The sequence below is a fragment of the Tenrec ecaudatus genome, chromosome 1, assembly GCF_050624435.1.
Source record: "Tenrec ecaudatus isolate mTenEca1 chromosome 1, mTenEca1.hap1, whole genome shotgun sequence".
In the NCBI taxonomy this organism is placed as follows: domain Eukaryota; kingdom Metazoa; phylum Chordata; class Mammalia; order Afrosoricida; family Tenrecidae; genus Tenrec; species Tenrec ecaudatus.
The window spans coordinates 165,717,614-165,742,012 of NC_134530.1; the positions used below are offsets into that span (position 1 = coordinate 165,717,614).

Sequence of the window (24,399 nt, forward strand, 5' to 3'; positions counted from 1 at the left end):
TCTGAAGGGAAAGGTTCTGAAACGGGGTACAGAAAAGTCTACCTGGGGCAGGTGGAAGTGTCTGGGGGCAAAGGATGAAGTCTGGGAAGAGGGAGGGAGGCAGGAGGGCCAAAGCAGGGGCTGTCCTCACTGACTGCAGGCTTCTCTGCAGCACCACTGCAGGGCGTGTCTGCCCACCCTCCCTGGGTCGCTGTGAGAACGTCAGAGAGTCCCCTTCCTGTCCTTACTGGTCTCAGAGTGCTCTGAAATTTTTTTTACAGACCAGCCGCCTATGGGAGTTAGATTTTATGTCCACTTGCATTTGTGTGGAAGTGGAGGGGTGGAGTCCAACTTATCAGGTCACTGCCTGCTGCGGCTTGTTTAGGAGACACTGGGGACTCCTCCTCTTTCTGCCTCTTCCTGTTAGCTGGACTCTGCCTGCCTCCAGGGGTGGGGCCCCATGTGGGTCTCCCAACCCTGAGCGCCTTGGGCACCCTGCCGTTTCCCCTGACCTTGTACCTACATGTCTCTCTCTGGTGCACCCATGGCCTGTGATCTTCCTGTGTCCTTCGTCTGCAGCTATGTTGAGTCTGAAGAGGGGCTCTGGCTAGCATCAGACTTAAGCTGGACTGGGCTGGGCTGCCTTCTTGAGTGCTGCTTGACACATAACTCTTTCTTCCACACCCAGTGTCCCTGTTTTTTTCTGTAGACAGCCCAGCCTCTCACACCTTCCTCCCTCCTCCATTCAATCTGCACAGCTGTGGGTCCCAGCTGCTGCCAGCTAACACAAGAGTTGCTGAGCCCGGTGTAAGTGTTTGGAACTGGGAGCTCTGGTATTTTTAGGCTGAGCCGAGAAGCAGAGGGCTAAAACCAGCCCCTTCAGGGCTAGCCTCTACAGGTTCTTCCCGGTCAATCACCCGAGAACAGTTTCGACCTCACAGAATGCCTGCAGGGGTTGGTTGAGACAGGACCTGGCAAAGGCCAGGTGACGGTGGGTGAGTTACAGGGGAAGCAGGTGCTGACTGCTCCATGCCACCCCCCCCTTTTCAATTCCCCTTTCCAGTTAAGAATCCATTCTTCTCGCCTTACATGCCCCTACCCCACAAGCTCCGAGGGGGTATGTGCCAGCCCTTAGGGCCTCCCCCACCCCCCAGCTCCAGCAGCAGGAAATAAGACCAGCTAAAAACAAGAAGTGAAACCCCCTCATCTCTCACCGCCTCCTCGAGAGACCAAGAGCAAGCGAGCGGTTTCTGGAGGGACATGGTCTTCAACAGGGGCCCCGTGGAGAACTCGGGCAGGGTGGGCTGAGGGGCACGGGGGTAGGAAGGGAACAGCAACTGTGCCAAGAGGGAGGGGCTTTGAGGGCCACTGAGTGCCAATGTTGCGCTCTGGGATGACAGTCCCTATCGGAATCCCTTAGAAGGTTCCCTGGAGACCCCGCAGCCCAACGGCTCCCTTGACTTTTACTCTTGTCCCCGTGACTATCCCGTCCGCCACTCCAAGATGTGCCGCTGCTTCCCGTCCGTGTTCTCAGTCAGGCGCCCTGCACATGAGCCCACGGCCATCCTTGCACGCCCCCCCCCCACATCAAAAGACGCAACACCTCATGGGGTTCCAGGTTTTTAATTTTCCCTGCTTGATATTTCGCCCCCTCCTTTTACTTTATTCTTTTAAAAATCAGATTGGCAAAAAATTACGGGGGCTGGTGGTCCCCCACTTCTAGTTCACACTGAGGTGTCCGGGTTATGGTAGCTGGGGTGAGGGGTGAGGGTGAGGTTTGTAGATTGCCAGACCCACCCTAGAATTCCTTTCCCAAAACAGCTGGGGAAGAAGTCAGACTAGGCACCCCATTTCTGTCCGAGAGAAGACGTCACCTGCCCCTCCCCCCACCCCAGTACCCCTCAAGTCAGTCAGATGTCGAGCTAGAAGGCTGTTATCTCTAACTGCCTACGGTCTTCTCTTACAAATATAAAACACGTGCAGTTGGCTTTGGTACAAAAAGAAAACAAACAAACGAACAAAATATTCTGGTCCCTGTGGGCCTTTTTTTTTTTTCCCTCCCTCCCCCAACAAACCACGTGGCCACCTCCACTTCTAGGCCGCAATAGGAAGCCGCCAGGGGATCTCCTGGGGTTTCCATGAAGATGCTGAGAAGGGCCAACCACAGGTGAGGGGTGGAGGGGAGACAGAGGAGGGGCATGGCCCTGCCCACAGCCCTTCTTAAAGGGGCAGTAGGGTCCTGAGGCTGCAGCCTCCCCTTGAAAGATGTGTGTTGTGCGGGGAGGGATGTTTGGGCGACAGCCCAGCAGCTGCATGATTAAGCCCCCCAAATGCCCCAGTAGTGTTAAAGGCCAAGGCCTCCTGATCCCTATGGCTTGGTTCCCATGTCCCTGGTCCTTTAAATCTCCCCTCTCCCCCAATAACTAATAATAAATAAATAAATTTTCCTAAAGTCGGGGAAGAAGGCATGAAAAAATGGCATCTGTGGTGTTGCTTTTGGATGCCACCAGGGGGCACTGTGCCCTCACCCCACCCCACCCCCCAGCTTCTACATGGCCACAGGTCTCCGCGGATCCCAAGAGCCGGCAAAGGCAGACAGCAGTTCTTTTGAATGAGCCCCTCACCATTGGCAGACTGCGGAGTTCCCAAGGGTTGCCCCCCCGCCCGCAGTCATGTTCTTCATGGGGCACAGGACACGGGGAGGGGCCCCCTTAGCTCTCTGAAGCTATAGGCTCTCCGTCTCGGCTCTCCGTCTCCTCCGGGATGTCCTGCATTCGCGTGAAGTCTGCGGGAGACACACCAAGGCGGTGAGGGCACAGTGGTGAGGATGACAGCCCTCAGGGCTGGGGCGGGTGTACGTGTGCTCTCCTTGAGTACGGGCAACGCACCACCCACACATAGGCACTGAGTGTGTCCCTGTACAGTCTGATTCGCAAAATACACTCTATGATGAGACTACGATCAACAGTCATCGTCTCGCTCACTGTCCTCAAGCCAGTGCCCACTCCACAGTGAGGGCCCCACGTGGGGCCCCTCGGAGCTGCAGGCGGTTTCTACCTGCTGACCCCCGGGGCTCTTGTGCAGTCAGTAACCACGCTTGTACCACTCACTCAGCAACGGTCTCTCTTTCCGCCAGTCCACACCGACAGCCGGTTAAACATCTACTCTCTGATCATGCTGGGAACCGACGACTGGGCTCCCATCAACAAAGGGCCCGGCGCCAGGCCAGAGTCACTCTGGCTGTGACGGGCCGCGTGGCTGGCCCATGACTCTCAGTGGTTAGGTGCTGCTGCCCTTTGGTAACTCTGATGCCATCACCCGCCGTTTTTTGCACAAATGTCGCTGCGTTTCACGTAACGCCTAGGCTCTGAGAGCCTGAGCCTGTTGATATGTGAGGAGTGGGTGTACTTCTCCAACTAACTAGAGAGCTTTTGGAAATTCTGTTACTTTGGGGGGAAAATAACAACTTTTGTTTTGTTTTACTTGGGAATTTTTAAATGTGCTTGAAAAGGTTGAGAATCATCAACCTACAGGCGAGGAAGAGGCCAACATCTTACTTCCCAGAGGGTACCACCGCTCCTTAGACAGAACTGGAGACCTCCACCCCTCCCTGAAGCACAATGGCTCATCCGGATGCCTAGCACAACATCCTCCTCCCTGAGAAAGGGCTGGGGTCACTCAACTCGGCCCTCTTCCTACTGGGGCCCAGAAGGTGAAGACCAGACTCAAAGAAAGCCTTAGTTCAGAGGGCTTATTGGCCCGCAAGAACCACAGCCTCGAGACGCCCAGCACCAGAACAACTAGATGGTGACTGGCTCCTGCTATTAACTACTCTCACTGGGATCACAATAGAAGTGGGTGAAAAAGAGACCAAAATTCAAACTCATTAAAAAAAAAAAGACCAGATTTAACGGCTTGATAGACGAGTGGAACTCGAGTCGAGTGGCCCGAAGCGACTCCTGAAACCTCAAACCACGCTGAGATCCCCTCCAGCCAAGCTTTTGGCCATGAGGCCGTTCTTGAGAACACCAGCCAGACAAGACCCTGAGGGCCACACCCGCCAAGCCCATGGTCCAAACTGCAAGAAGGGGCAGCCCGGGAGAGGTGGGTCACGCCGGGGAACCCAGGAGGGGGTGGGAGAGTGCTGTTCCCTTGAGGGGGCTGTAACGACGGTCACAGCACAAAATGTGAACAACTTGTTTCTGTTTACAAAGATAGACCTGAACGGTCAACAGGGGCCCATCTGAAACACCCCGTGTTTCAGGGTGGACAGGACCTCGGCCCAGTTACTCCCCCACCTAGGCCTCACCTCGTGGGCTATGCGGGGGAGATAGGCGGCTGCTACCTTCCTCCTCACTGCCGGTGTCGGGATCACTGCTGTCCTGCAGCCGTTCCTCAGGACTGCCCAGCTCCTGCCGCTCTCGGTCCTCAAAGGGCCGGTGGACGGAGCGCATCGTCACAGGCACATCGAGGCGGTCATGGCCTCGGCTGGGCTGTGGCAGAAGCAGCGGGCAGGGAATGAGCTGAAGCCCTTTGCTCTCATCTACAATCAAGCGCTTTAGCTCAGAGCTACTGTCCAACTTGTCCTCTATCAAGAATCACCCCTGCCCCTGTCCAAATGTCTTTTCAGCTGCTGCCTGGTTCTCACTTGGGCTCCCGTCCCCCACAACCCCATTCCTTTTGGTCCTCTTGTGGACCTTTCCACGCACCCACCCCAGGTGCGTTCTCGTCTGCCGGCCTCCTTACCTGGGGGGGCGTGAAGCTCAGGTACAGGGCATCGCCTGCGGGGAGGCTGCGCCGCCGAGGATCTAGAGACCTCCGGGCCCAGGGGGCCTCGGCTGGCAGGGGTTCGGCCTGGCCCAAGGCGGCCAGCTGCCTGCGGGCCTCTTCGGCTTCTCGCTCCAGCAGAGCGCGGGCCTGCTCGCTCTCCCGCAGCCGGGCTTCCAGACTGCTGGCCTCCGTGGCCCGCTCCTCGCCCAGCCGCCGGCAGCGCCGCAGCTCCTCCTGCAGCAGCGCATGTTGCCGCTGCAGCAACGCCAGTTCCGTGGCCTGCTTTTCGGGAGCCCCCGGGGCGGCACCGCCCCGGCCAGCGTCCCCATCCCGAGAGTTGGCTCTGGACAGCTTCTCCCTTCGCTCAGGGCCCTCAGGGAACCGGGCTTCCATCAAAGTGTCCTGCTGAGCCACAGCAGCCTAGGGGTGGAATGGGGGACAGACAGGTGGGTTTTAGCTTCCCGCTGTGGCTGGTGGGTGGGGGGCGGGGAGGGAGGCGGAGGCAGCCCTCTCTGATGGAGGTTCACCGCAGGGTGCTTAGACTCTGTCCCACAGGGTCGCTGTGAGTGGGAATCCACTCAACAGACAAGATTTAGGGTCCTTTTTACTACTAAGGCTTACCCCCAAGCCAAGGCCATCATGCCTGCGGGGTTGGGGAGTGTCCAAAGGCCTGTTCCCGTGCCTCGGCCTCTCCTAAATGGGCCTCTATGGCTTGGTACCACCCACCCCTTCCCCATCTCGCCCTTGACCCGTGGTGGCCTTGCCTCTCCCCTCGCTGACCTGTAGGCCATGCAGAAGTCCATAGAGATTGACCAGTCGCTGCAGCACCTCCTGAGGACAGAGTAGCAGAAGGTGGGAATGGGGCCCAGGCTTCCCGACGAGGTAACTGCCCGGGAGTTGGATAGATGTGGGTGGGGCAACAGGATCGCCCCCACCCCGCTCCAGAGAGGGCCCATTTCTCAGGCTGCGTACACCCTCCCACCTTACCTCCTGGGGAGATCTCAGCTGATTGCCATTCCGATCCTGCAGCAGAGGGCAAGGATGAGGAGTCAGCAAGGACACAGGGCCCTGGCACCTGTCCAGATGGCTCTGTAGACTAACTCTCCCCCACCCCCTGTGTTTCTGCCCTCCAGCCAAGTCCTGAACTCTCCCAAGGACCCACCTTCTGGCTAGAGTCAGAGTCCGCTCTGCAGAGCTCAATGGCACCGTTGAAGGTCCTGGCTTCACCATCTGCAGAACCGGGGAAAAGGAAAGGCCATGCTTGCTTAGTCAGGCGGGCACCGCTCACCCCCATGGGGGCTCCTTTCTGCAGTCTCCGCCCGCGCACGCGCTCCCTAGACACCCCACCCTGCACTCACTGGCGGTGACTCCAGGGCTCGTGTTGCCGCTACCGTCCGGCTCCGTGGGCAGGGAGGGGTCCCGGGCCATTGAGAGCAGCTCTACTCCAGGGCCCACCAGCAAGTCTTTCAGACCCTCCACTGAAGGAGGGAAGGAGGGAGGGAGGGAGAGGTGAGCAGCACAGAGCCCTGCGGGAGGGATGCCCTTCCCCCAGTAGACAGGGTCGCTCAGTACCCGGGGTCTGAGATATGGGCCAGGTTTCACAGGCACAAGAGGACACCTCCCTCCTCCCCGGCCACCCCCAGCCCCGACCAGGTCTGGCAGAGATCAGGGACCATAGGTTATCTGTGGACCGTGGGGCGGACACCACCCTGGTCTGTGTGTCCACAGAACCTCCTGGGCCCTCTCCTCTGCTGGGGGCTCCCTCACCCTCACGAATGGCGTCCTGCAGCAGCCGCTCTCCTCGTGGGGACTCGAGGGACTCAGAGCGGAAAAGGCCCCTGGGCAGCGTGGGCAGGGGCATCCCACTGCTGCCCTCCTCTTCAGCCTGAAAGTGGGTCATCTCGGCAAAGAGCCCAACCTTCTCCTGAAGCAGCTCCACCAGCGCCCGGTCCTTCTGCTGCAGCTCCACTGTGGAGACGGACATGTCAGTCCCTGGCAGCCCGGGCTGGGCCCAGGGGCAGCACTGAACGTGGCGGGTTTGTTTGTTTATGTTTGGGGGAGGGGAGGAGGAAAAGTAACACGTACACTTTTGTTTTTAAAACATAGGCTTGCAGGGGCTTGGGTGGAGAGCAAATGTTTTGAGAATAATGAGGACAATGAATGTACAAATGTGCTTTACACAACTGATGTATGGATTGTGATAAGAGTTGTATGAGTCCCTAATAAAACGATTAAAAAACAAAACAAAACAAAAAATACCCTAGGCTTGGGTGGCAGAGTGTCCACCTATTTACACTCCCTCTAATTAGAGAAGGCATGCAAGTCTCGTTGGGGCGAATGGTGGCCCCGTTGCAAACTATGCTCCCTAACGACCGGGCAGCTGTACATTGCTGACTGACTACATTCTGGGCAACGGACAGACATGAGCAAAGTCCAGATCTGCCCTTAAAAGAAACATAAACTGAGATCACAAACAAAAACTTCTGTTCCTTTGGCTCCCTGGCAGCTGGGGTCCAGCTGTCCGGGTCCAGAAACGGAAGCTTCACATCATTGCCATAGCTACCCAGGTGGCTGGCCTACGCTGCCCACCTCCGTCCGGGCTGGTGGTCGTTTTCAAGCAGTTCGACCCTACGCTCCTGAGACTGACTGTACCCCTCGCTAACCTCGTCTTCAGAGTTGCAGCCTCCAGCGGCAACCAGAGTGATATTGTTCTAGACAGAGCGTCTCTCTTCTCACATGTGCAAACACCTGTTTACACGTTCACCTGGTAGCTTGGGGTTTGCGTGGCTTTCGACCTTTACCCCGTCTTGGACCGTATCACAGATGATGTAACCACCTCCCGGGGTTGGACTTACTCTTGATTCGCCGCAGGTACGCCTCATCCTCTGTCTCAATCAGAGGGAAGTCCTCCCTGGACGGGCACCTGGAGGGGAGTTGAGAGGAGAAAGCAACATCAGGAATTGGTCTTCCCCGAACTGTCCAGGGTTCTCCTCCCCAAGCAAGCTCTGTGCTCCCTCTCCCAGTAACACCATCAGCCCCAAGCTTGCCCGCCCCTCCCTTGCTGAGCACTGATCCTGTGTGGTTACTGGTCTGTACCAATCCCAAGGCCACCAAGACAGGCCGCGCAAGACACAGTGACAAGTTCAGGCGTTAGCTTCAAGCACAACCCAACCCATTGTCCCTGAGTCCAATTCTATCTCGCAGTGACCTGCAGATGGCCAAATCTGGCCTCTGGGGAGCGGCCAGAGCATCTGAACCATGCTCTTCGGCAGTCAAACATTTAAGCCCTGGGTTCAAATCCTGGCTCCACTATTTACTAGGTTGGCAACCTCCGTCTTTCTGCATCTGGAAAATGGGGATGATGTTTTCCGTTGGGATTTCATGAGCGCGTGTAACAGGGCTTTGAAAATGACTGCTACTATCAGGGATCCTAATTCTCTTCTTGACATCTATAAACGGGGATCCCGTAAAACAGGCCGCTGAGGATCTGCTCTCGATGGTAAGGTGTTTTGAATGGTTTTCCTACACTGGCAATTCTGCACTTCTGAATGTTGTTTCTGAACATTTTACTTTCAGTTCTACTTTGTCTGATATAGTGGGGCATTGAGCCGGTATACCAACCCCCAAGCCCCCAAAAGAAGTCAATTGTGAAAAAAGCAGGAAAAACACCATTACAGCTAATAGAATGGAGGAGAGTCCAGTCCCTCAAGGCTAAATCCATCACTCTAGCTCAGCGGTTCTCAACCTGTGGGCCGAGACCCCTTGGGGAGTCTAACGACCCTTTCACAGGGGTCACCTACAACCATATTTCCGATGACATTAGGAGCCGCTCCTCTATCCGCCTCCAGGCGGGTGCGCCCACATACAGGGTCACCTCTACACGAGGAACCGTGTTAAGGGGTCGAGGCATTAGGAAGGCTGCGAACCACTGCCCTAGCTAGCGTATGCTCTGACACCATCTCCACGGTCCGTCTTCACCTGCTTCACCAGGCTTGCTCGTCGCCTCACAAGGAGGCCCCTCGCTGCTGACCTCAAATCTAATGCCCCCAACAGACGCAGAAGGCTCCATCCGGTGCACTCACTACAAGAGGGCCTTCCTGCCTCGGTGCCATTCCGTTTGTACGACTGGCTCCTTTTTTCTCTGGTACCAGCGTATCTTCTTTCTCATCCATTTTCAGGAAATAAAAGTCAGGCAGTAGCCAAAGAGCCCTGGTGGCATGGAGGGTTAAACGCTGAGCCACCGACGGCAAGGCTGGCGGTTCAAACCTCCCAGCCTGCAGGAGAAAATGAGGCTGTCTGCTTCCAAGATTTCATTTCAGAAACCCTAAGCAATTAATGCTGCCCTCTCCTCGGGGGTGACCGAGTTGAATCGACTTGGCGGCAGTGGGTTTGGGCTCACAGACCAAGGAGCTCTCGTTCAGTGCTCAGCCGGCAGCCAGAAGGTTCAAAGTTCAGACCCAAAGGATGGGGGCACTGTTTTTGCAAGACTGCGGCCTTAGAGGCTCTACGGGGCAGTCCTACTCCATTCTGCAGGGTCGCTGTGAGTCGGAGGACAAACCCGACTTGCCTACAGATTGGGATGTTTCTGTGGCTCAGACTAGTGCTGGCTGGCAGTCAGTGTGTGACAACTTTACGTGTCCTGCCGTGGCCCACATGGCCTCGGCCCCAGCCTCTGCCTCCCCCTCTGAAGGTGGGTAGGGCCGTGTTCACGGGAGGGTAGTGGCCTGGGACTTGCTGCGGCAGAGTCCCCTCGGCCACCCACCCGGGCAGGCACACACTCACACTCGCACACTCTGCTGAATGACACGCATCCAGGTGCTCCGGTCGTCTCGGGAAGCCGTGTGGACCTCGTACATCTCAGGCGGGGCCGCGCTGATCAGAAACATCCCTTTCTCCTGGTTGGCGATGTCCCTTACGATTAGGTTCTGCAGCGAGACCACTGAGGGCTTGTCCTGCCGGTCAGGGAAAAGCAGGGCGGAGTAAGCAGGGGGAGTCCTGGCCCGTGGATATCCCGGGTCTGCCATCGAGAGCCTGCAAAGGCCGAGCACTGAGGAGCCGATGCGACCCAAGCTCAGAGCCCAGGATCGGAGTAGGCCTGGAGAGAAACTGCGCGTGCCCCCTGGCACAGCATTTCACCGACTTTAAACTCTGCCCTCTGCCTGTCCACAATGAGGACAGCCACAGCGGCTCCTCCTCACCGGCGGCACCAACATTCACAACAATGGTCCTCCCACCCCTAGGCCTTTGGGGTATTTGGAGGAGAGTGAGGAGGGCCTGAAACACTGGTGTCTGTGGGGAGAGGGAGGAAAAGGGGGGCCGGGGGGAGTGTCTCACCAGGGCGGGGAAGATGTACTTCTGGTCCTTCTCCTGGAGAAACACTAGCACATCTGTCATCAGCAGCATCAGCACATCTGGCACAAGAACAGAGTGGGGACACTAGTCAGCAACTGAGGTTCTGAGCAGTTGCCCACCTGCCCCCTCCAAGGGACCAGGGCCAGGCTGCCTCATCATGTCAGAGCTGCTGGTTCCACTCTTCCAGGTCTCTGCCCCTCTGATTGCTTCCCCGGCTTTTCCCATCTCCCGACACCCTGCTCTTGCGGCTCAGAAAGGGGGTAGCTGGAAGGTGTTCGTGAGGGTCTTGAGGGATCACAGAACAAACACCTTCAGACCCCACAAACCAAGTTTCTTAAGCAGGAGCCTAGAGAGCCCTCAGGCAGCCTTCGAGGTCCCTGAAAACCCCTCCAAGTTGGTTCGATGGCTTTATGTGTTAATACAGCACAGGGGCAGTCTCCCAGGTGGAAAGGTCTGGGATGTCTGGGCGTGTCTTAGCAGAGTCCCAGAGCAGGAGGCACCGAGACCCTCTTTCGGCCTTAACAGCTGAGACCTTTTGGGGAGCCTCTCTGAGTGCTTGGGGGGGACACGGACAGTTGGGTTCTATCCTCCAAAGATCTGAAAGGCCTCTCTCCACGCCCCCAGCTCTTTCTCAGTCCAGCCGGCCAGGCCCCTCCCTCCTCCTCCTCCTCCACTCCACCCATCAGGCAGTGCTCCTGCAGGGCTAGCTAGAGTCCTGCACTTTTAAGACCCAGGGAGGAAACAAAGGTCAATTCCATCCAACTTGCATGTCACAGTCAAGAAAGCACATTCGCCCCCCCTTTGCCCTTGGAGAGTTTGCCAAACTGTGGGCACGCCGAAGGGGAGGGCTTTTGCTAAATGCTTCAGAAATAAAGCTCTCCAGCCTTGCTATTTTTAACCCCCCCATGGTTGATATTCTTAGCTGCTGCGTGGGAGGGATGGGAAAGATGGGAAGGGATGAAGGCAGGAGAAAGGCTGCTGAAGACTGACAGTATCCCAGCCTGTGGATCGGAGTTGTCAAGATGGGGGACAGAGGCTCCGAGTGGCTGACGCTGGTCTCGGGGATCAGTTTCCTTTCCTCCCTCATGCCTCACCACAAAGCCAAGGCCTGCTTTTCTCTTGCAGGATTGAGACCGGAAGACGGGCTGGTGCAGGCAGGTGCTGGGAGGACAGCCTGGGAAAGTGTCCCAGTGCGCTCCCTGCTCTTCTCTGCTTTGCCCATCCTTCCCTGGGTTCTGCTGGTCTCCTCCACTCGGCTTGCCCCAGCCTCCCTCCAAAGCTCCCACCCTGGTGTCTGGGGTCCCAGCTGGTGGTATCAAACGCCCAGACTGTGCTCTCTGCTTCAGGAATCGTGCTGGCTTCACCATCAATGGCGGTGCGAGTGCCAGAGCAACGAATGCATGCTGCTGAAGAAGTCCCTGTATGACCCATGGAGCTCACGAGCCCTGCAAACAGCTACCAGGCTCACAGGTTGGTGGTTCGTGTCCACCCCAAGGCGCCTTGGAGGAGGTCTGGCGACCTCCTTCTAAAAAACCAGCCATGGGAACCTGACGGAGCACTGCTTAACTGACACATGGACACACGGGCACAGGCGGACGGGGTCAGAAACAACTCCATGACCACTCGGTTTTCTGGTGTGGCCCCAGAATTCAGCCTTCTGCCGTAGCAGAGAACCCCGGGTTTTCCAGTGGGTCTCATCCTGGCGTGAGGCTGCAGAAGGAGAGGGCCAGCCCTCGCCACAGCCAACTCCGAACCTTCGCAGCCCGCTGACCTTTGAAGCGCCCAGTGGCCGTCTTCCAGAGCAGGCAGCCGTCGTGCAGGAGTTTACGGCGCAGAAGTTCCTCTCGGCCAAAGGGCCCCTTGCTGGGCACGGGGGTCTGGGCGCGGGGATCCATGCGGTTGTAGATCTCCTGCAGGCGTGCCCCCTTCTCCAGCTCGTGCACATCCTGGTCCACGTTACACAGCAGCTCCTTCATTAGCCCCAGTGCTGTCGACAGGTCCTGGTGCTCCTCCTCCATCCCTGCAGAAGGGCGGGGGTGGCAGGGATCAGCCAGCTTCATGCCAGCCCCAGTCCCCATCACGCCTCGATTCTTGCTCCTCAGGGCTCCCGGGACACACCCCTACCCCCGGGCAGCCCCTGCCCCCCTACTGACCATGGGAGTGCTGCAGGATGCGGTTGACCAGCACCGGGTACTTGGTGATGCGCTGGGTGACCAGGAGGATGCACTCCTGCACCCCATGCCGCTTCAGCACGGCTGAGCGGGTCACCTTCTACAAGGAAAGAGACCGGGCTCAGGGACAGAGCACACTGGGCTGGAGAGGCCGACCTCTGGGCTGGCCCTGCCCTGGCCAGTGGCCTCACCTAGTCTCGATGATTGCTTACATCTGAAAAATGGCAAGGACGCAACCAGGTTTGTCCTGGGGCCCAACACCCCCACCTGCGCCTCGAACCCGTCTGGCTCATGGTGACCTTCCAGGGCAGACCAGAGCAGCTGCCCAAGAGGGTTTCCCAGCCTGTGAGGTTTTGTGGGAGCAGAGAGCCTCGCTCTGCCCCCTGAGAGCGGCTGTGGGTTAGCAGCCCCAAACTTAACCTGCACTGCCATCAGGGCCCCTCAGTGACAGTAAAGGAACGGCTATGAAGTGCCCCACCAGTATTGTTGACGTGATCCTGCATGGGGATGGGGGTGGTGTCCACAAGGGTCCTGGGCCAAATCCCTGGGCCCCACGTGGGTGCAGCACACATACGACCATCCAGAAGGGTTGGCGGGGCTCTGGCCCTTAGAGGAGTGTTCCTGGGGGGTCTGCTCACCCGGATGAATTGTTGGAAGCGCTTGTCTCGTGCATACAGCTCCTTATAGAGCTTTAAGGCCTTCGTGTGGCGGCTGCAGAACTCCGAGTAGGTCTTACGCATCTGCTCTGCACTGGGGCCTGAGAACTAGACATTGGGGTGGGAATGAGGCTGGGTTGGCACGCCCCTCCTCCCAAGCAGCCTGCCTCTGCCCGGCCCCCCTCTCCCCAGTTCTCCTCGGCTCCCCACCACCTCTGGGAGAGAGCCTGGAGGCCAAAATGCCCACTCCGGTTGCCCCTCTTCCCAAGAACTTCTCAGTGGGCCTGCCTTTCCCCACCTGACTGATGAGCAGGTCGCCCAAGCGATGGATGACGAAGTTCCGGGTGCTGCCGGGGCACAGAGCCTGCCGTCGGCGCTCCAGCAGCTGGCTGAGGAAGCGAGTGTGGATGTCACTGAGCTCGTCCACGCAGGGGAACAGGCCCTGGACCACGGCGGGCTCCAGCTGCAGCTCCTCCAGCATCCCCGTGCGGAAGAGCCGGGTCATGATCTTCAGCGTCCGCACATGGTGCAGCTCCGTCTGGATTAGCTCTGTGGGACGATGGGACATTGGGCTTCTCCTCTGGCTGGACCACCACGGTGGGGGGGGCGGGGCCTCTCGACTGGGGGCACAGGGGCTTGGGTGAGTGGGCAAAGGACCCCTCTAGCGGGAACAGTCTACACCATTACGATCTTCCATAATTTTTCTCATCATGTGTGTGTCTTTCCCATATGTCTCGCCACCGCAGCTGTCAGCTCTTCTAGGGTGGAAGCCACGCGTCTCTACGTATCTGGGCTCCCCCCAGCCCCCAGCATGGTGCCAGGCAGGAAGACTGAGGATCAGGTCGGCGATGGGACAGACAGGGGCTGTGCAGACCGGCAGCCCCAAGAGGTGGTTGAGACCAGGTGCCAAACCCTGGGGACGCACACAGGGCTTCCCAGGTAACGGGCCCTGGCACTGAAAAGTGGGTCCTGGCAGAGGGAGGAGGAGGAGGGTCAGGGCTGGAGAAGGCAGGGGAGGGTGGCTCCTTGGCTCACCATAGATGACGTCCTGCTGCTTCATCTCCTCCTTCTTGTGCTGCTGTAGGAAGCTGCTGTCCACGGCCAGGCTCCAGGAGTCGGCCGCAAAGTCCTTCTCATCCATCTCAAAGTCTCCCATCAACTCATTGTAGATGACCTCGGCACCTGGACACCCCGAAGGGGGGGGGCCTGGGTCAAGTTCTCTGGGTCCCTTCTCAGGCCCGCTCCCCGCCCATCCCCCAGCCACTCTTCCCAGTGCTGTCTCAGGCCCCACCTGGCCCACTGACCTTCATCAATGAGGGACTCCACCGACAGGGTTCTGTTCCGCATGTTGAGGGAGTCCGTGGACTGCGAAAGGATCCGGCGCAGGCCCAGGGGGGACTCATCGTTGAAGTGTCTGAAGGGAGAGAAGGCAGCCTGCATCCCCCTGGCCAGAGACCCCAGCCCAGATGGAGAGCCAAATCTGAGCTCAGCGGTGCGGGAAAGGGTAGCCCTCGTTGCCCACCCACACCCTGGGGCTCACCCAGCAATGTTGGTGGTGGACACACTCTTGGAGAGGGACAAGGACGAGCGGCCTCGGCGGGAGCCAAGCAGGGACTGCCGGAAGCTGTCAGAGGGGTAGATGGCAGAGGTAGGCCGCTCCCGGGTTGTTGCTATGGGAGAAAGGAGTCAGGAGGAGGGCACACGGCAGGCGAGCGCCCAACACCAGCACCCTCTAAGAACACCAGCCTCCCAGCTCACCAGTCTCCTCGCCCCAGTAGACACACGGTAACAGTGGTCGGCATAAAGCCGCCTTTTAATGCAGATGGCGAAGGGGCTTTACTTGTGCTTTCTCAGGCCGCAAGCCCATGGGCAAACTGAAGCTCAAAAGGGGACAGAGACTTATCCCAAGGGGACCGGACTACATACAGGTGACAGGGACCGCCGCTCTGGCCTTCCTGAGCTAGAACTATGTTCTTTCTGTCACACAGAAGTCTGTCTGAATGGACACCTAACAAGCTGCTGCCAATGCTCCCAGAATGCAGTGGGCATTACAGATAATAATATCCATTGGGTCAGGCCCAGATGACCAGCTGCTCCCAAACCTGCTTGGGCTCTCCTGTCCTGTCTCTCAACCCAAGAATCTGTACAACGCACCCTGAAGGCCTCCAACTCCCCCATTCCAACTGAGGCCTGAAGGTGGTGTGGCCAGCAACAGCCTCATGGGGGCAGCAGAGGTTATGGGCGAGTCCCCTGGAGTCCAGGGTCCCCAGCAGGGCTCCCTCCACTCCCCCAAGACTCACTCTTACAGCGAAGAGAAACTGACTGCAAAGCTGTGTTGTTCTTCAGCAAGGCAGCTTTCTGTTGCTGTGAGACAGAGAGCAAGAGACACCAAGAACAGCTGTCACTGGAGGGCCACCCGCAGGCAAGAGGGCAGGTGCTAAACTGGGCGCCTGGGTTAAGGGTGTCAGCGTAGCTGTGCCCAGTGCCAGGGGGAGGGATGTAGCTACAGCAGAAGGCTTGACCCGCCTGGGGCCTGGCAGTCTGGGCTGCCCCTCCGTGGGGACAGAGGTTGAGGACCACAGAGTAGGGAATGGATGGAAAGGCCCGCGGGTACTGGGCACGTACTGCTCGTTCCCCCAGCCCTCTGCCCTCCCTGCCGTCTCACCTTCTGCTTGACCTTGGTGCAGTTGGCCAGGGTGTCTTTACAGCGGTTGTGGATAGTCACATTGCAGGCTGGGAGGGTGGGTAGAGAGGGTGAAGAGGGGCCGGGTGGCACATGGGGGTAGGGGAGGGGGACACCCACCACCCACATGCAGACACCCACCTCTCCTTGGCCACATAAAGACTCGCTGCTGCCCCCTTCCCAGGCTTCCTGGCTATGACCACAGTCCAGCTGGCCCTCCACCCCCCTCCCCTTTCCTCAGAGCATTAGACGAAGCCCGAGGGGTACAAACACAAGGTGGGGGAGGCGATCTTCACCCCAAAATGCTTTGTGGGAGGAAGGGGTGGCTGGCACAGAAAAAGCATGAGGTTGTTGGAAAGGGCAGATGGAGAAGACGGCCCAGTGTGGGCTTGGGGGACGAATGTGTTTCCTGAGCATCCAGCAAATGCTCTTAACGCGGACACCCTTTGAGGCTGAGTCAGCTGCCAGGGACCATAGAGCCAGGGGTAGAGCCGCGGTCTGCACTGGGCCTGCCTGTGCCCAAAGACCATGCTTCTTCCCCTGAGCCAGGCAACAGCATGTCCTTGACCTCTGGCTCAGCCTAGGCATTTCCAAGTCTGAAGGCCCAGTGGCAGAGGGCCCTGGCCCCCTAAGCCTGCCTGCCTCTGCACTGTTCAGCTCTGCCTGCTCCGCTCCAGACCCTGGGAGTCCTGTTCCCCAACTCAGGCAAACCCCCACTATCACCCGTTTCCCACGCTCTCCATCTGCCTCCCCTCCACCCTCGCCCCACCTTTCCCGGGAAGAGGAGAGGCAAGTTGTGACAGCCTACACACAGGGACCACAGGCCAGGCCAGGCCAGGCCAGGCAGTCCCCTCCCTGCCCCTTGAGAAGCCCTCAGCCCCAGGCCCTCTCCAGCTTCCCCTCCCCCATCCAACAACACCGGAAACTCTGCTAACTCCTTCAGACAATGCCCAGCCCCAGCTCACTTCCACAAATACAAGACAAGCAGGGTGGGGCAGGGGAGGCAGACAGAACAGGAGGCTGGGGGCTGCTCCCACCTCCCCTTCTGCAGGCCCACCAGCCAGAGTCTGTTTCTGGTCTCTGGATCGAACCTCCACATTCTACCTGCTCTCAAAATAGTGCTGCCCCCCCCCCGTTCCCCTGGCAACAAGCTTCCGGATTGGGAGCATGGTTAGGTCTCCAGAGGGCCCTCGATTGGGGTTCCCCCTCCTCACCCTCTTAACTCAAAAGTGAGCAGTGTGGAGGTGGGGAGGCCTCACCGATTCTTTCTGGGGGTTCCGTCCTCCAGTTCCGCAGAGGGATTTAGAAGCTGGAGTTTTTGTGTGCCCCGCCCCCGCCCCATGCAGGTCACAATACTTTCACTCTTTCTAATCATCAGCCATAAATTCAGGAGGGGGGTGGTATGCGGAGATGATGCTAGAGGGATAGGCATCTATAAGGATCAGCGCCCCGCCCCTAGATAACCATGGGCCTGCTCTGACCCACCCAACCAGCCCTACAGCATGCCCTCCTTTCTTCTCACTGAGCAGTCACACCAGACATCTGAGACACCTGAGGTCCCAGGCTCCATTTCAGTCACCAGAAGGGCAGAGGGGAGAAAGGGGACCCTAAAGTCCCTACCATCCAGATCTGCCCAGAAAGATGGGCAGAACCAGCTGCAAGGTTGGCAGCTTTCCGCTGCCCCCGTCTCTTAACTCCCCCCCCCTACACACACACCACACCATTCCTGCTTCAATAGTTGCCCTGACCCTCAGCAGCTGCTCCGGGAGCACAGGGATGCCCAGTGGCCAGCAGCTGCAAGGGGAGCCATCTCAGCCCCCGCCCCCACCCTGTTCCCAGAGTCTTTCTGCTTATGCAGTCCTCCTCTGCCATGTTCCCCACAGCCGCTACCCCTCCGAGGGAGGACGGTGGGGAGCGAGCATCTGGCCTTGGCACGGGGGCCCAGCTGGGGCTCAGAGAGAAAGACCCGTGTGGATCCAAGGCAGGAGGGACAGATGGGCAAACCAGGGTCAGCGGGCACCGAGTCAGAATGACGGGCAGGGTCCAACCAAACCACTTACTCGGGCAGATGAGGGCCTCCTTGGCAGTGATGCTCTTATTGCAGGCGTAGCACATGGTCATGCCTGAGACGGAGATGGTGGTGAAGAGGTGCCCGTTGGTATAGCGGGCATCCTTGGCTTCCTTCATCCTCTCTTTTTCCCGGGCCTGTGCAAGGGGAGAGACAGACAAGGCAGGACGTGAGGCTGGAAGATGCCAGGCTGAACAGCCCAGAGAGCACAGGCAGTGGGCAGAGGCAAGGGAGAAAAGCCCCCAGCGGAGACAGGGACCAGCCCAGCCCAGGGGGGCTCTAGGGCCCCGACCTACCTGGCCCCTGCGGCTGGGCTGCCTCCGGCTGCCGCTCATCTCGCCGGCTCTAGCCCTTGGCGTCCTCACTCTACCTCCCAGCCCTAGCTCTAGCTCTGCTCGCCCCCGAGCTGCTGTGCTGGGCTCCTCTGTGTCGGGGGAGATGCGCAGAGAGGCGGGAAGAGCAGGGGAAGCAGAGGGTGCCAGCTCACCAGTGCTTTCAAATCTATGGGAGTTAGCTCCTCTCATAACCATGACAACCAGCATTGGAGCCGCTGCCTCTGTGGCAGTGTGGCAGTCACGCTGGGGGGGCGGGGTGTGTCTGTGTGCAAGGTAGGACAGGAGACCCCCTTTTTAGATGGGCTGAAGGGGACAGGGTGCCTCTTTGCCTCCCCCAGCCGAGGTCAGCACCCCCAACCTCTGTATCATCTACAGGCAGCAGCGTGGCCCCCGCTGACCTCAAAGCAGGAGGAGCCTGGGTTGGGTGGGTTACTCCCCTGGTCTAGTCTGCTGGGAAGGAGACTCCATCCTCTGGGCTGTTCCTGGCAGGAAGTCTCTCCTGCAGTCTAACTTGGATCCCTCTCACATCGCCCTACACAGCAACCCAGGAGAACTCCCACGCCTCCCTCCATTGGTCTCCCTATTTTCCAAGTCCTTTCTGACATCTGCCCTCTACGCTCCAGCTGCAGTGTCAGCCCTTCTGCAGAGACAGGGTGGGTGTCGCCTCTGTGCTGTCCCCGTTTAAGCTAGAGAAGGCGGGACAAGGGAGAGCCTCCTTCCCAGCTCTTCCAGGACCTTCTGAAGTTGTGCTCTCTGAGCCCTGGATTTGCCTTCGATTCTTGGGAGGACGGGAAGTGGGAACTGGCGTTGACAAAGACATTCCTTCCAAGGTTTCTTTGCCTCTTGGGAATCACAGGGATGGATTCAGGTCGAGGCTGAGACGCCCCGAGTCTGGAGCTGGGGCCAGGGCCCTGGTCAGTGGAGAGCCCTCAGGCTGGACCTCAGGGGAGAGTCCTGACTCACATGGCTCCCGCTGCCTGGTGGGTGAGAGGCGGGGAGGGGACGGGGTGCACTGGACTGTGGTCACGGCAGAAAAGGGAAGTATAAATGGGCTGAAGCAGCAGTGTTGGGGCCAGAGGGCCAAGGGCCCCGGGGTCTCCTGGCTTCTGGGTGGCCTAAGAGCCTCCACTCTGCTGCGGTTCCTCAGAGGATCCGGGTTTGCCTGCTAAGGAGCCCTGCTCAGCGCTCTGGTCTCTTCTCTCCCCTCTGTCATCGGTCTCCCCCTCTCCCCTCCCCCTCCTTTCTATTTCTTCACCTCTTTCCCATGGCCTGCCTTCTCACCACGGGATCTCCCTCTGTCTCCCCTTAGCACTCGTCCACTCTGCTACTGCCTGGGTCTCTCCCACCCTACCCCACCCAGAGGTGCAGGCCGGCTCCCCATCACCTAGGCCTCGGACGGAAGCTGACTGGGAGCTAAAGTCCCAGCTCCCTCTTTTACATCCACCTGCCCCCCAGACCCCTAGAAAAGTCTTCGTGTTCACTAGCACCAAGTCACAGCTGTTGTTTTCTGAATAGTAACCTTAGAGACTTCAAAAAGCAAGTCCAGGCTCCCTGACTCAGGACACACTCCCTTTCCTGCCCTCCAGCCTGCTCTGAGACACAATCGAAACATCTGAACACTTGGTAGGTGCACAAGGACCACAAGTGAAGTGAAAAGGATAGCACCTGCCTAGGTCAGGGTCAGGATCAGGGTCAGCTCCCGATCTGCAGCTCTGTCTACAGCTGGCACAACTGCTCTTTCCTCACCTACCTGGCACCCTCCCAGCCTCCAGGACCACTCACCTACTCAGCCAGCTCTGAAGGAAGAGCGGAAAGGGAGAGAACAGGGCAGCCAGGAGGGAGGGTGTGTCTCTTAGCTCCGCCTCCCATGACATTGACGCCCCACAAAGTGACAACCAGGTACTCTAATTCCTGACTGGTCAACACCCCCCAACACTCACCCGCTCTCCAAGTGACCCCCTTTCTAGGTGGGCCAGCAGTGGGCAGCAGCTCCAGCAGCAGCACATCCCAGCACGGGTGCTGCCCCGCAGCAAGCGGCCCTGGCACTGCCTAGCGCTATTGTCTTCGAGCTGGCCTGCGCCTGCCCCAAACACAGGAGGCTCAGGAGCAAGGACCCTGTCCTCCTCCAGAGAAAGTGGGGCGAGCTGGTTTGCTTCCTAAGAGGACCACATCGGTTCCCTACACACCCACCTGCCAGGACAGCCCTTCCCAGCCCCCTCCTCTGTCCTCCCAGGAAAGGGCTTCCGGTCCCCAAACTGCACCCGGCCCACCCCCACCCCCACCAACCCAATCCAACACTCAGAAGCTTCTTTCAGCTTGGTTCAGTCCTGTCATGGGAGTCTAGAACGATTCTCATACACGCCATGACCGCACACCCTTCAACGACGCAGTGATTGAGGCAAGGGCAGCAAATGGGAGCATCAAGCAGACATCAAGCACTCCGTGCAGGCTTTGAAATGAAGGGAGAATGGACGGACGGACGGACGGACGGACAGACACTGAGGCACGAGCCCCACAGTAGCTATACTACAGGTCAGGAGTGTCAAACAGGCACCTCTGCTCCAGGTCAGTGCTCCTCAGAGCTTTCAGTCTTTCTTGGTCCCTTTCTCCTCCTTCCCAGCCCGCCTCCTGCATTCCCAGAGCCATTGCTCACCTCCCCAGGTGCTGAGCACCGCCCTCCCCTCCCCCAGCAGAACCCTCCAGGGATCACCTGGAGACAGGCTCCACCATCTTGGGGAAGGAGCTTGCAGGGCGCGGGGTATCACTGCCCCAACAGTCTCGGTTTGGCCTTGCCCAGAGTTGCTCTAACTGACCCCCCCGCCCCCTCCAGAGTCAGCTCGGCCAGCCCCTGCTGCCTCCTGGGGAGCACAGGAAGCCACCTGCCTGGCTCGGTATCATCTGTCCTGGGTGGACATCCTTCCATCATCATCTCTCATCTCTCGATGCTGTGAGCCTTTCTGAGCAGTCCCCCACAGTGCCCTCCTGCCCCTGGCTCCCGGTTTTCCTCACCCCGGAGCCACCAAGAACCAGTCTGTTTTGAGTTCTCCCCTTTAAAGCTCCCCGGATGAGATAAAGGCAGGGCGGAGGGGAGAGGCACTGGCAGGCACACAAAGGCACTTAATAAATGCTTGCTTAATGAATGAAGATGAGACTGCGGGCAGCGGGGCTGGGCATCCTGGTGAAGGGAAGGAGGGAGGGGCTCTAGGGGCCACAGGGAAGAAAACCAGACTAGAGACACCTATGCCCCGAGAACCAGGCATCCTGGACCCCAGCCGGCCCCCCACCTAGTCACACCTGTCGGGCCAGGAGAGAGAGGCGAGCAGGGCAGGAGGGGGAACACTGCAAACAGACGGGTGTTTGTGCAGGCGAACAATAGCTATGCCAGGACTCCCTGCCCTCCTGGCACAGGGCAGACCCACTGGGGTGGGAGGGGGGCAGCTGCTGCCGGCAGCCGCGCCCCACCCCCAAGGAGACATAAACAAACTCAGTAAGGGTCCAGCCAGCTCCTCTCAGCCCCCTCTCACCAGCTCCAGAGAAGCCTGACCAATCTGCTCACTCAGCTCCTGCGCTGAGACTTCAAGCCAGGGACCGAAGCTCAGGAGACATCTACTTCCTGGAGTGGAGAGACCATGACCATGGGGCCCTGACTTTGGCGACTACTGATTATAAAAATACTGATTAAAAAAAAGCACACCGTAACTTGGAGCATCTGGGGACAGATAGCAGCAGCAAGGCAAACGCCACACACACACACACACACACACACACACACACACACATTCTCCCTCTCAGAAGCAAGCACGACATTCATGCATGTTCAAGTCTGTCCCTTCTGATTCCAAGGGCACTATTCTAGGAAGCCTGCCACCCAAGAACCTCTCTCTCTAAGTTCCCTAGGTCAGACAGCACCTTCCAATCCTCCAGCAGGCACTCAGGGACTTCCTGAAGCTTTCTGCTCCCTCCCCCATCAGCACTCTTCCCTTCCCCCTGGGCTCTTTCCCCAGCCGCCAGGACTCCTGGCATCTCTTCTAGTTCCCCAAAGCCTCAGCTTCCCAGGGGACCCCAATTCCTCAACTCCGTCCCCCTAACGGCCAGCCCTCCGGACTCCTCCCTGGCCCCACCAGCCCTGCTCTCCTGCTACCCCCCTCTGCTTGTCAGGCACACAAAGCCAGCCACCTCTCCATTCCACAGAACAAAGAAATAGTCTCTCTCCTCTCGCCCTAACTCCACCTGCCTACCACCGGCTCCAGCACTGGGTTTTCAGAGAGTCTAGGGGAACCCCCAGCCTCAGCTCTTGGCCCCTGCTTACGCTTAGTCAGAAAACGACCCTTTGTTCTGAGCTGGATGCAGGTTAGGGTTGGGAAAGACGTGGGGGCGGGCACTACCGAGAGAGGGGCCTGTGGGGTTTGGGGGCAGTGGAGGTAGGAAGTGGAGCGGAGAGAATTGTGGGGATAAAGGACTGAGGACGGCCTGGAAGAACAGAAAGGGGGTGAAGGGAAAGAAGGCAAGCACGGGGGTGGTACACTGGGAGCCCCGCTGTGGCTGAGAAAATGCAGGGGCAGGCCCTACCTAAATTCCGCCTCTCGGGAGGAGGCCCCAGGGAGAAAGGTAAAGAATGTGGGGTGAGGTGTCTGGACAGACCCATCCTCCCCTCTAGATAGCAGGGGAGGCCAGCGCCCTCAAATCATCTCCTTTCCAGCAAGCCCCCCTCGACTTCCCACCACAGTATAAAAAGAAAAGAGACAGCTGGTGTGCTTGGGGGAGGGGGGATCCAAGGTTTGTTGGCTAAGAACCAACACCCCCCCCTGTAACCACAGCTTTCCGGAGGTGGCCCTCCCCTTCCGACCAGCCCAAACTGACAACCACCCTCCCTCGGTGGCCTCCATGCCCTCTCAGATCCACGCCCCACCAGTCCCCACCACCAACCGGCCAGGCGCCCAGTCCTCCCCCCAAGGGTAGAAGGAAGAGGCATGCGGAGGCCTCCAAGCCTTTAAAAACCCACCACCCACCACGCGCTGGCCTCCCAGCTCTCCCCCAGTGCAAAAGAACCCCAGTCTCTAGCCTCCCAGAACCCCCCTTGACACCTCTCTCCAGGTCCACACACACACCCCTTCAAGCTCCCCCATGGCTTTCCTTTTTAGGGTGGAACCAAATTTCCGTGGTTTCAAAAAACCTCTCCCGCCCCCCTGGCTCCACTCCAGGGTCTCAGCTCAAACGGTTGAGAAAATAAACAGACCTCTGAGCTGGGCCTGGCCGAGCAGAGGCCCGTCTGCCACCCCCAGCTCCACTTTAGCCATGGCCCCCTGGCCCGTCGCTGGCCCTAGGGCCTGCTCAAACCCTAATTGTTTTCCGGGTAACGATCATATTCTGGCCCCCTAGGAAGGTCTGAAAACCCCCAACTCAAAAGGAGCCTCTCCCCATTTAGCCTCAAGGCAGGTAGTATGTCTAACTAGGCACTGGGCGGGAGGTGGGGGGGAAGGTTTAGTGGGTTCTTGTTTTTTTCCTCATCTTCCATGAGGCTACTGACCTCTTGCCTGATAGTGGTGCCCCTCTACACAGGCTGGGCACCAGGGCAGGCGGGGGAATTCACTGGGGCACCCGAGAAACCAGAGATTAAAAGGGCCTTGGGCCGGACCTGGCCTTCCTGATAAAGGGTGCCCTGTGCATGTCCCTGGAGCCGGGAGGTTCAGTCTGCACACCCCACCTTCCTCCTAGTTCGCTGCCAAGTGGGCCTAGGGGTGCCAGGGTCCCGGCGCTCAGGAGTGGGCTTTGGTACAAAGACAAGGATAAAGGGTCTTTGGGAAGGAGTGGCCGAGAGGTCATGATGGGTGAGGGGCGCAGGAATAATGAGACACCCTGAGACTCATGAGATGGCAAGTGAACAGCTCAGGTCCCTAGATTAAGAAGCGGGGTGGAGGGGGGGGAGAGGGCAGGGTGCTAGGTGGCTTCAGCACAGGGGTTCAAGGAAAGGTGGTGGGCAGATAGGGGATGGCGGCGACCACACTATGCTCAGGACCCAAAGTATGGAGGGAAGGATCCCAGCTACACAAAGACCTCTCCGCTCCCTTCACCTGGGGGAGATGGCTTGTGGGGAAATGAGCGGCCCCTCGGCCGGCCGCGGTGACCCCCGCCACCCACCCAGAGGGGAGACTGAATCACAGCTGGAAAGTCCACCGGTGAGGGGGAGGAGCTGACTTTGTCTCGGAGGGGGGGTGGTGGGAGGAAGCCGGGAAACCACCCCCTCCCGCCCCCTCCGCCGGATGGCGGGGACAAAGGGGGAACGACCGAGGCACCGAGGGGGGTGGGGGTGCCCGGGCCGGCGGGGGGGAGGGGGGGCAGGCGGAGAGCGCTCCCGCCGCCCCTCCCGCCGTACACACACCTCCTT

General features: G+C 58.9%; 1 protein-coding gene across 2 annotated transcripts in view; it reads right to left on the reverse strand.

Annotated features, from left to right (window-relative positions):
• Nucleotides 1–1,586: 1,586 nt before the first annotated feature.
• Nucleotides 1,587–24,399, reverse strand: part of ARHGEF2 (Rho/Rac guanine nucleotide exchange factor 2) — a 28,042-nt gene continuing 5,229 nt past the window's right edge. For both annotated transcript variants that reach the window (XM_075563106.1, XM_075563097.1), the window contains 21 exons: nucleotides 17,672–17,816; nucleotides 15,594–15,661; nucleotides 15,229–15,292; nucleotides 14,469–14,598; nucleotides 14,233–14,342; nucleotides 13,964–14,110; nucleotides 13,227–13,477; nucleotides 12,911–13,036; nucleotides 12,255–12,372; nucleotides 11,873–12,121; nucleotides 10,084–10,160; nucleotides 9,532–9,701; nucleotides 7,605–7,672; nucleotides 6,517–6,717; nucleotides 6,108–6,227; nucleotides 5,912–5,979; nucleotides 5,737–5,772; nucleotides 5,530–5,580; nucleotides 4,726–5,169; nucleotides 4,289–4,472; nucleotides 1,587–2,764 (listed from right to left, as the gene is read on the reverse strand). In XM_075563106.1, coding sequence (XP_075419221.1) covers nucleotides 2,691–2,764; nucleotides 4,289–4,472; nucleotides 4,726–5,169; nucleotides 5,530–5,580; nucleotides 5,737–5,772; nucleotides 5,912–5,979; nucleotides 6,108–6,227; nucleotides 6,517–6,717; nucleotides 7,605–7,672; nucleotides 9,532–9,701; nucleotides 10,084–10,160; nucleotides 11,873–12,121; nucleotides 12,255–12,372; nucleotides 12,911–13,036; nucleotides 13,227–13,477; nucleotides 13,964–14,110; nucleotides 14,233–14,342; nucleotides 14,469–14,598; nucleotides 15,229–15,292; nucleotides 15,594–15,661; nucleotides 17,672–17,816 — 2,901 coding nt within the window. In that variant the 3' untranslated portion in view covers nucleotides 1,587–2,690. The remainder of the gene's footprint in view (nucleotides 2,765–4,288; nucleotides 4,473–4,725; nucleotides 5,170–5,529; nucleotides 5,581–5,736; nucleotides 5,773–5,911; nucleotides 5,980–6,107; nucleotides 6,228–6,516; nucleotides 6,718–7,604; nucleotides 7,673–9,531; nucleotides 9,702–10,083; nucleotides 10,161–11,872; nucleotides 12,122–12,254; nucleotides 12,373–12,910; nucleotides 13,037–13,226; nucleotides 13,478–13,963; nucleotides 14,111–14,232; nucleotides 14,343–14,468; nucleotides 14,599–15,228; nucleotides 15,293–15,593; nucleotides 15,662–17,671; nucleotides 17,817–24,399) is intronic.